The 11789-nt window shown below is 37.4% G+C and overlaps 1 protein-coding gene across 2 annotated transcripts in view; it reads left to right on the forward strand.

The window, feature by feature from the left end:
* LOC133607456 (seizure protein 6 homolog) overlaps positions 1 to 6528 on the forward strand; it is a 260081-nt gene extending 253553 nt beyond the window's left edge. The window contains exons 13-18 of one of the 2 annotated variants that reach the window (XM_061962087.1): positions 2037 to 2231; positions 2386 to 2424; positions 2525 to 2633; positions 2704 to 2800; positions 4891 to 4964; positions 6145 to 6528. In XM_061962087.1, coding sequence (XP_061818071.1) covers positions 2037 to 2231; positions 2386 to 2424; positions 2525 to 2633; positions 2704 to 2800; positions 4891 to 4917 — 467 coding nt within the window. In that variant the 3' untranslated portion in view covers positions 4918 to 4964; positions 6145 to 6528. Of the gene's footprint in view, positions 1 to 2036; positions 2232 to 2385; positions 2425 to 2524; positions 2634 to 2703 lie in introns of both variants that reach the window. The other variant, XM_061962086.2, reaches the window with a different exon arrangement.
* The last annotated feature ends 5261 nt before the right edge of the window (positions 6529 to 11789 follow it).

Genomic DNA, 11789 nt, shown 5'->3' on the forward strand with positions numbered 1-11789 from the left:
TCCAATGATCTTCAACCTCTAAACTTATTTTAAAAAGTGTACTCCAAAACTTCACAAGTACCACAAGTTAATGTCAACCTGTCCTCAAACATGTTAATAAACAATAGTATGATAAGGCTTGTTCAGAGCCAACCCAATGTTAACTGACCCCTCACCCCAACTTTTGTTAAAAATAATAATAATAATGGATTACATTTATATAGCCCTTTTCTAGACACTCAAATCGCTTCACGGAGAACTGAGAACCCATTATTCATTCACTCAACATTGATGGTGGTAAACTACATTTGAACTGCAACTAATATTGACTCTGATATTGATTACCACCGTGTTTTGTGACCCTAAATACGATTTTGTTTGTGACTCCATTTTGGTACTTACTATAACTCGTGTAACACACCAGGGGCTTGAGGGCTGACTGCGGACTAATGAGTATCGAAATAGAGTCGTCTCTCGCCACATGGTGCTTTAAAGTGTAGGGGTTGTAAAAGTGACTGTGGGTGTTATTTCATGTCTAGAGGACTTTCTTAATGAGAAAAAACAGGTTTTAAAAAGTCGTAAACAGTTTTTTTTATGCTCTACATATGAAAATATTAAATGTCATATTATTCATGTCTACTTTGCGGAAATAAGGCCTTGAACCAATTAAACAGCGATAAACAAAAGTTTACCATCTTGGTAGATTCGGGTATAGAAGCTTGACTGCGTGCATAAAAGACAGTCTCCATCCATCCATTTTCTACCGCATATTAATTTCAACAAACAAAAATGTAGTTGAAGTACGTTAATAATGACATAAATTATTATTATTTTTCAAATTATGTAAAGATTGGTATTTACTATAAATAGTCACAAATGAACAATAAACAAAAAAAAAAGACATTGACATCTACAATTCAGTTCAATCCAATATGTTCAATAATGTGTTTTTATTCAAGATCATGTCCAAAGTTCATATGAAAAGGTAAATAAAATACCACAAGGTTTATAGGTCCAAGGAGGGAAAAAAGTGTTCAATATGTCCTAATGCAGTGAAGTCAATGTCATGATCCGTTACCCGGATCATGGCATGATTTATGTTGGTTATGTTTCTGCTTTAGTCTGTTTCCTGGGTGCACACTCTTTCCCTGTTTATTCTTGGTTTCCATGGGCACTGATTCTCCTCACCTGTCTTAGTTTTGGCAATTAGTGTTTCCACCAGGTGTTTTGGCTAATCACTCCCCTTTATAGTTTCCTGTCACCCAGCAGTAAGTGCTGGGTCAATGTTTGCTCTACGCAACATTTACGTTTCCCCTGGTTTTCTCCTCATAGTAAGTTTGTGCACGCTAGCATTCCTTGTTTATCACCCTTGGTGACATTTTGGTTTTTTGTTTAGCTCCACGCTTGCTAGCGTCCTCCGTTTTGTATTTTTGTCCTGCCTTTTATTTATTAAATATACTTAAAATCTTACCTGCACTCCGCTCCTACTTGTCTCCTGCCTTGGAAGGAACACAATAATCGCAGCCATGCGCCGAAGACGTAACAGTCAATTCAAATCTGCTATGCTGCTTCGGCATTAATCGAAAAAGTAAACAAAACAAAATAAATTGGCAAACTATGAAAAAACAGATGTGTTTTAGACATTATATTTTTGGGGAAAGATTTGGCTAGAATATAAACTAAAATAATATGGTCGTTTTAAAAATACGGCCATGAATCCGTCACAATGGCGGCGTTTAAAGCGATGCTACATTTGCAATTATCTCTATGGGATTTTGAATGGATGCTGCCGCAATGCTGCTAAGCCAAGCCAAAAATATTCCAAAAGACATGTTGACTCACCGCTGAATAAAACATGAGCAGAGACAAGGTATGATTGTTTCCATGAGGCAATTCAGTCCATCAAAGTAGAACAACCACGGTAATGATCAGCTACTGAAGTGATAATTATGTAGCCCTAAAACAACTGCAAAGAATATTTACCACATGCTGACATTTCCTGGCCTCCAGTTCAACCCAAGATCCTCATGCTACAAATATGTTGCTCTCCTTTTCAGCTGAAAAGTACGAGCCATGCAGGAATCCCGGTGCTCCGTCCACCAGTGCACAAAGTTCCGAAAAGGCTTTCTACCAAGCAGGCGAGACCCTGACCTTCGCCTGCCACCCGGGCTACGATCTTCAGGGCGGTGCCACCATCTACTGCATCCCTGGACATCCGTCACAGTGGAACAGCACACCACCTGCTTGTCGAGGTAAAACACCTGGGTTGTAGACGCTTTAAAGAATGCAATTTCATGAGTCATTGATTTTCTTGCTGCAAATACAAGCTTTTGTTAGCGCTCAGGTGTGACGTGTGCTTTGTGCAACACAACAATGGGCAAAAACTGACTAATTGTCTCTTTGTAGCCTCCTCCAGTCAATATGTGAACGAACGCAGGTTGGACGGTGAGTTACGCTTTGATATGTTGCGGCAACAAAACACTGCTATCACTATTATTTTTCAGAATGTTTTGTAGAACTAATTGTTGTTGTTCTGACCCCGCAGTTGTCAATACCGATTATGGTATTGAGGGAACCAATATCGCCCTCGCCGTCTTCATTCCAACTGCAATCATTTTGGTGGTTGTCCTTGGGATTTATGTCTGTGCTGCGAAGTAAGTAGTTGCACTGCAAACTTTTGCAAAGAAACTGTACGTGACTCATGTTCCCTGTGCCCTCACTTAGATATCAAGGGAAGTCTATCAGCATGCCGACAGCCTCGCCACCGTATGACAACATGGCGGAGGAGTCGGCCTTCGATAACCCAGTTTATGACAGAGGAGTAAGTACGGATGTGATGAGCATGCAAGATGTGGACTCACAAAACACCAGCGTGCTGTCCTGATCCTCTCCCCTTGTCTGAGGGGGCCATCTTGTCTCCATCTCATGATTCGCCAGAAGAGGGCACTCACAACTCATCTTCCCATCACCCAAAGCAATGCAAGTGATACTTGCATTACTACGTCACTGCTGCACAATATATAAGTGAGGACACCATTGCAGGGTCAAAAGGGGAACTTCACTTTTTGGGGGTTTTTGCCCATCATTCACAATCCTTATGTAAAACAAGAACACATATGTTTTTCTTTTTTTATGCATTCTAAATATTAAATAAACGCGATCAAAAGTATGTTTACAATGGAGCCTATGGGAGTCGCTCTATTCTGCACTTAAAAGACATCCTTACACCTACATTAAGGGTTTGCATACACGATGTAAGTATATACTGTATGTAATGTAATAAGAACATTTAATGTTGCTCATTTTCTTTTCATTTCATTTATTTTTTTATTTCAGGCAATGACATAAAAAAGTACAAAGTTGACAACACATAAGGTGATTGTCCAGTTTTGCCTGAAAGGGAGTGGGAAGAAGATAATTTATTTAATCCCACCCCCAGTTCTCCATTCAGTGATTATTCACATGAGTTTCACTCTTACTTTGTTCAAGGATTATAATACAGATGTTGTATCATAGTGGCATTACCACAGGTAACAATAATTATTACACTGTAACAATCATTTGTATCAACAATGTAGGAATAATGAATATACCAACAATGGTAATAGACAACATAGCAATAATGGTAAGGAAACATTGAGCACATGTTAACACTTTGAGACAGAGTACAACAGCAGGTCAAATTAAATTTTAAGCATATGCGGCACATTAATTTAAAAAACGCACGTTCGCTTTTTTTCCAACAACTACTTGCTGCAGACAGAGAGGGCGGGAGCACATTACACCAGTTTTAAAGTTGCTCCCTTTCCACGTCAAGGTCTGTTTTAAAGTTAAATGATCAGTTTTCAAATGTTTTAATGGACTTGCGCCTTCTTATCTATCTGGCCTACTTTTACCGTGTCAACTCTCGCAGATCCTGAGATCCTGTGGCACTGGCTTTTTAGCTTTACCAAATACCAGAACTAAGACCCATGGTGGGGCGGCATTTTAAAAAAGATGGCTCTGGGAGCCAGAGAGCCTCAGGACTGCAGAAACAGTTGAAATATTATTTTTTTTAAATGACTAAAGACACACCTTTTTAATCAGGCTTTTTACTGATCATGTTAAACTCTTGTGTTTTTTTTTTAATTTATAGTGTTGTTTTCTATCTTATTTAATAATATTATCACTATTATTCTCTCAATGTTATTCTCTCAATGTCTCTCAAACATATTAATGTAATATTTATATCACATTTATAGCAAATTCAACTTCACGGCAAAAGCTACTTCATAAATAGATATACATTACTGCTATCTAATGCTTGGAATTGCAACTGCAAAGTCTATTATATTATACTTGCAAATGAGACTCAGAAATGTAATAAGGAAACAAGATATAACAAGTGGACAGCAGAGTTATCATCATCAGCTCATTTTTAAATGTTACATTAAGACAATTATTGTTATTAGCAAACTATTTACATTTATTAACACACACAAAAGTACTGAAAAATGGTATCGTTGAGTACCAGTATGATTCCCAGGTACCCTATCCCATCCCTAGTCTTGAATGTATAATTGTAATGTAATATATTTTAATATAATATTTGTTGAATTAAGACTAAGTGGTCCAGTCATCCCCATGATGTATTTAATTAGGAGAGGTTTTTTACACCAATGTTTTGCCATTTAGTGAAAGTTAAACATTTTTATTACACTTCTCATTTTTAACATCACTCATTTGGAATGTTTCACTTCCATTTGTCTGTTTTATGCCATCGCAACAGATTGTATTTTGTGTACAAGTGTGGATACATACTGATCATATTCATATTACAGCCATCAGAGTGTATAGAAAATATTTGTTCTGGTTGTGTGTTTTGGTTTTAACATCAAATGTCCTCTACTATCCTCCCTCCTTTTCCTTCAGCACTGGCAGACACATTCTAGATACTAAACCCTGTCAGTATGTTCATTTTGGCGCCGCTTCATAACGACTATGAGGTGAGCCTGTTGCTGAGAGCGCATCTCACACACTTTCACCTGAGCCTCCAGAATAATCCTTTGATTACTTGGTCACACCCATTTATGCGCCGTGGTGGTGAATAATGTACTTATGTATGCGAAGGTTAATTATATTGGTGACATCATGTCTCCCTTAAGCGAAACACATCATCATGAATCGTGCACATAACATTATTGGAAATTAGCACGTGTTTAACATTAAAGGTTGCTTTTTTACAAACTACTACTTAGAAAATACACACAACATTATATGGTATCAGAAAAATGCAGCCAGAACAATATAATTTTGCAGTCAACTGCCAATATACTAACGTAATTGCAGCACGGTGTTATGTAATACTGGCACTTCACTAGTATGTACTAAAAGCAAAGTTTTACACACATAAGGCCTGATCTAGTAAAGCTGTTATAATGGATCTAGGAGATCTATTGTGATAATTTATCACCTATATGAAAAAATAAAAAATTATTAAAAAAAAAAGACATCAGACACTAAAACAAATCAATTGAATTTGTTTTAAACCAGTCCGTTAAATCTTCCACCAAATATAAAATTACAAAATGGTATCGCTCAATAGAAGATATGTTCAAATATATTAACATGCACACAGATGGAACACTCTCTGTTCATTGTCTGTATTTTTTATGCAGTTATTTTTGCTGTATTTATCTGACACATGTGAAAGGGTGGTCCGTGAAAATAATGTCTCCATTAAACCAGTCGCTAGTGCAAAAAAGTTTGGGGACCTGTGGTCTGGATCATATATATTGGCTACGCTTTGAGGTAAATGTTGTGTAAACGTTGCTCTACAGTCACTTTTATAACCCACTTTCTATGTCCGTGTGTCGAGGCATTCTTTTCAGATTGCAAATGAAACCACACCTAACCCGCTCAAAAAGTATCAGAATTTATGTTTTGAAAATGTACACTGTGTCACTGATTATTTTTTTTGCATTTTTTTTATCATAAACATTATTATAGATTCATCCGGTCACAACATTAGATACACCTGCCTATATTTGGATGGCAAAGAAAAGCATAAATGCATAAAAAAGCTGAATGTATGTACGGTATTTGGAGGCTGCACATATACAGCGTGTATGTTTTAAAAATGCCATCAGCTGCCCTTTGACTGATTTGTGTGTCTGATCTTTACAGGACTAATGAAAAAAAGATTAAGGTGTCAATTTAGAGACCTTGAATTGCTCAAGCTTTGCCTCGGGATCTTCCTCTGCACTGCTCATCTTTTCCTTTCAAGTATTCTGTAAATATGTCTTTCCAAGGTCAACTCTATGAATTTGTGGATCACCAAGGTGATATTTTTATAAACTAAATTGCTGATGACCGAAGGTGATTACATAAATTCTCTGTATTTTTGATGCCCCAACTCAGTCTCTGTTAGACCTTAAGGGGAAAGGGGCTTTGTTGAAACCCATTCCCATTCCCAGTCACATCGTTCCACTTTAATCATTGATTTGCCACATACTGTATTTTGTTTGTGTGTATGAATCTGCTTTTTGTAAATAAACTGCCTGTCCAATACACGTGTCTCCTCACTGGTACCAACCTGAGAAAAGGATATAAAAGTATTAAACCATTATAATCTGGTGTACTGCCAATGTAACTACTTTTTACTTACATATTTAATCATGCAAGAAGAACCAATGATACAACCCATAATCAATATGTTCTCAGTTAAGGAGGTTCTGCTTTAAATGTGTTAGTATTTGCCATTGCTACAAACGTGTATTTACATATCTGCAACAATCTTAGAGAGATGTTTTACCATTCCAATTAACATATTTAGCGGCAATAAAGTCGATCCAACATCACTACATTTTATTGGAAGAAAGTTGGGATATTAACCCTGTGATGCATCATGGTCACTACAAAAGCTGTTTTCTGCTACTGTAGGAAGGAGATTCATATGGCCCCATTCGTCCCGGGGTTACCTGACACATGAAACGTGACAAATTGGGGGGTGCCCTATCCACTTTAGCCGCCAGACGGCAGTAGTGTTGAATATCTTAAAATGTGATTTGTGGCAAATTCCCACTTTGACCACAGCGTTAGTTACTAAGTAGAGTGGCACTTTCCATCATTTTCATCAGACTGCATTGCAAAATTATTAATTCTCCCACTTTCCTCTCACGCGAGATCCACCCAGGAATGGGGACATATGAATCCCTTCACTACTGTATAAGCAGGGGTCTTAATGTCAAAGCTGTTGTTCCCTGCCATGCACTGCCACCAACTGGTCAGCTTTTGCAAGTGCAAGAAAGCCCTCCTCAAAAACAAGATGGCTGACGGACGTGCAGAAATGTGGCGCAGGGGAGGAATATACGTCCATTCCTTCTATCCTAGAAGACCCTGGCAGGTATAAAAATACGGAGTATTGATTTTTGTGATTTGAAGACATTTTGTTCATGTATGTTTCCACTGAATTGGACATGTCCATCGCTGGCTATATTTTGACTGCCATGTATAATATTGCTGCCACTTTTGTTGTTTTTTCTAACTCTTTTGGCTGCAAATCCTTGTATTTATGTAAGAATGAAAAAGTTACTTTGGAAGTCAAGCGCCTCAGTGTTTTTGGAAAATGTATTTAACAGCATTGGAATATGTTAAGGTATATACATGCATTGTTAAAGATCATTAAACACATTGTAGGCCCTATAGTGTTCACACAATTGTATTTTCTTTTTTTCGTCATTTAAAGTTTGCAGATATTTCACCAATTTTTTTTTGTTTTAAGTTGATTCATGCCCATAGAGCAGGGATATTCAACCGGCAGCCTGAGGGTCAAATCCTGCCCGGAAATGACATAATTTCGGCCCCCTAGTTATGAAGTGAATTATATTTATATAGCGCTTTACTCTACTGACTCAAAGCGCTTTACATAGTGAAACCCAATATATAAGTTACATTTAAACCAGTGTGGGTGGCACTGGGAGCAGGTGGGCAAAGTGTCTTGCCCAAGGACACAACGGCAGTGGCCTGGATGGCGAAAGCGGGAATCGAACTTGGAACCCTCAAGTTGCTGGCACGGCCACTCTACCAACCGAGCTATGTCGCCGCCCTCAGTTCAGTTCAAAACTACTGAGACAAAGATTTTTGCAGAAAATTCCTAAATACAGGAACTTGGACCACTTCACACATTGGCACATCCTTGTTTGGACTTTTGAACTTTGCTGGCAAACAGAACAAACTTGTGATGTGCATACCTGAGGTGTCCCTCAAGGCACCCTTTTACACTAAATCCTCTTTCTTGAAACGTACACATGTTTTTCATAGTGTGATTTATGTAACTAAGGTGTTGCTGTAGCTTGTTTACTTCAGATGCAGTCAGTAGTCATGTGTTCAACTTATTTAGTTATAATTGTGGTGTTCCTCAGGGTTCCATTTTAAGTCTTCTCTTTTTCTATCATTTGGGCTGTACAAGTGGTGGCCCCTTAGTTCAGTTAAAAAAACAAAAACGTGTGCTTTCAAATAGATGATCTTTGACTAGCTTTCCTTAAAAAAGAGCAGAGCACTCCTGTAACTCTGACAAAATAATTAGCCCAAAATCACTTGTCTACTCTAGAGCAGTGGTTCTCAAATGGGGGTACGCGTACCCCAGGGGGTACTTGAAGGTATGCCAAGGGGTACGTGAGATTTTTTTTTAAATTTTCTAAAAATAGCAACAATTCAAAAATCCTTTACAAATATATTTATTGAATAATACTTCAACAAAATATGAATGTAAGTTCATAAACTGAACATCAAATCAAGTAGGCTATTCCATTCATTACAATGCAACAATGCAATATTCAGTGTTGACAGCTAGATTTTTTGTGGACATGTTCCATAAATATTGATGTTAAAGATTTCTTTTTTTTGGTGAAGAAATGTTTAGAATTAAGTTCATGAATCCAGATGGATCTCTATTACAATCCCTAAAGAGGGCACTTTAAGTTGATGATTACTTCTATGTGTAGAAATCTTTTTTTTATAATTGAATCACTTGTTTATTTTTCAACAAGTTTTTAGTTATTTTTAAATCTTTTTTTCAAAATAGTTCAAGAAAGACCACTACAAATGAGCAATATTTTGCACTGTTATACAATTTAATACATCAGAAACTTAAAAAAAAATTCACAGGGGGTACATCACTGAAAAAAGGTTGAGAACCACTGCTCTAGAGGACCAAATATGACTAATAGTGAGAGGGAAAAGTCTGGCCCCCCAGTCCTTAGCTTTTTGGAAATGTGGCCCCCGAAACAATTTAGTTGAATATCCTTGCTATAGCGAGGAAAAAAACATCCTGGAGTATGTAATTCATGCATCACAGGGTTCGTTTCAGCAATAGTGTCCAATAATTGTCAAAGGGGGACTTGCACTTTTTGGGGGGAAATTTGCCCAGAGGGGTTAGTGCATCTGCCTCACAATACGAAGGTCCTGAGTAGTCTTGGGTTCAATCCCGGACTCGGGATCTTTCTGTGTGGAGTTTGCATGTTCTCCCCGTGACTGCGTGAGTTCCCTCCGGGTACTCCGGCTTCCTCCCACCTCCAAAGACATGCACCTGGGGATAAGTTGATTGGCAACACTAAATTGGCCCTAGTGTGTGAATGTGAGTGTGAATGTTGTCTGTCTATCTGTGTTGGCCCTGCGATAAGGTGGCGACTTGTCCAGGGTGTACACCGCCTTCCGCCCGATTGTAACTGAGATAGGCTCCAGCGCCCCCCGCGACCTCAAAGGGAATAAGCGGTAGGAAATGGATGGATGGATCTGCAATTCTTATGAGAGACCAAAAAAACACACGACTTTCCCTTTTATGTGCGTTCTAAATAGTGACAAACTGCTCGTAAAAGGTGGCTAACAATACAAGTAATGGGGATACAATCAATTCCGCCTACAGCCCTATAAAAAAAAAAACCTCTAAAAACCTCCAATACTGTTTTATATCCATGCTGTAATTAAATGTATAATGTAGTAAAAGGCATATTCATGATAACATGCAATATTTACCATATCTTGGTCATTTTAAGCATTACAGTAACTTCTTTCTTAGGCACATTTATTTCATGGAGCACATAGCAACAAACGCTACTTTCAACGACAACAACGCCTTCTGTGTTTGCTACCACATAATGTCAGGGCGTTATCATGTAGCACTATTACCTAAAGTTAAAAAATAATAATAATTAACAGGGACCTACAATGTCGGCACTAACTGGGATTGTTGTATCTTTCAGCAGAACTGCTCTTCTTGAGCTGGTAAATTCAGAATAATCTTCACTCCTCAGATTAAAAAATAAATAAAAAACGCTTCCTGGCAATATTGTGCTAGTCTTATGCTGCTTTCCATTTGTTGAGAACCATATAGAATCAACTTGGTAGTGTATGGATTTTCAGAGTTGCGCAACTTTCTAGTTTGGTGCCACAACCTTCTACTCTGCAGGTGAGATGCATGACCTAGTTTTAACTTTGACAAACTGGAGCAGTTCAACCAACCCTATTAGCAGCTGGCTACTTGCTAGTGGTCAGAGGGTCAATGTGTTTAGAAAAGTAGTTCCTCTGTGTTAGCGCTTTCCTTACAGTTTGGTTAACATGCAGGTCATGGCATGTAAACAGAGCATTGCTAGCGGTCTTTGGATGTTTTTAGAGCGCTTTATTGGCGGAAAAGATGACTTCTCTGCATTGTAACCTCCTCGCACTAGCAGTTTTTCACTGTTTAGAATGCACAGAACAGAGCATGTGTCTTGCCTCACATAAGGACTGCGGATGATGCGCAAAATTTCTAAAAGTACTCACAATGTGCCTTGTGGTTTGCACTGAATACACAAATGTAACAGCTGTCACAGTACAGAAAGCAAATAGATCCTGATGTTCATCTTTTTTCAGGTGATCCAGGTGTCTGTGATATTTGTGCAAATCGCACAGAAACAGCAAAAGTGCTATTTGCATATAATCTGTCTCTTTTTTTCTTCATTACAGCAGATGCTATCACATCCACAGGAACGTGACTTTAATGCAAACATGAGATATTATAATCTATGTTATCTCTGTACTTTAAAACTACCATATGAAAGGTCATGTGATCTTAAACAAATAAAGATATCAGCTCTATCTGTAACATACAAAAATATTTTGTGTGTGTTTGTCTGGACTTTTTCTTGAATGTCTATATGTCATGATTTAACCTGACATACATAACTACACACAATAAGTATACATATATATATATATATATATATATATATATATATATATATATATATATAGTTTGCTTTGTGTATAATTTTTATACACAAAGCAAACTGTAACCTGCTACGCCAAGAATGTACAACAATTCTTCTCAACAAAAGGGGAGAAATATAACCTTAGAGAAAAATATAATGTGTATGCATGTTCAACACTTAAATCCTTTAGCATATCAGTATGTGGGCTTAAATTATGTAATGGATTAAGCAAAGAAGTCAAACAATGTACTAATATGATCCAGTTTATGACATTTTTTTTCAAACGCAAAGTGTTTTTACAAAGTACACCGAAGAAAAATACTGATAAAAAACTGATGAATAAACTACCTATTATGTGAACTGTATTGATATTGACTTGTTTATTCATTCATTGTTGGTGTGTTTAAGATCAAAAAAGGAAGTGAACAATTGTGTTAGAAATTATTTCCAGACAGGAAAAGGGTATAATTAAATAAGCTCCTCTCCTTCGTACTCCATTTCAAACATTTCAAACTGTAAACCTGTTCCAAACATCACTATATTGTTATTATTTTGCTTCTGATACTCTGTTGTTGATGTTGT

The sequence above is a fragment of the Nerophis lumbriciformis genome, linkage group LG09, assembly GCF_033978685.3.
Source record: "Nerophis lumbriciformis linkage group LG09, RoL_Nlum_v2.1, whole genome shotgun sequence".
NCBI classification, from domain to species: Eukaryota; Metazoa; Chordata; class Actinopteri; order Syngnathiformes; family Syngnathidae; genus Nerophis; species Nerophis lumbriciformis.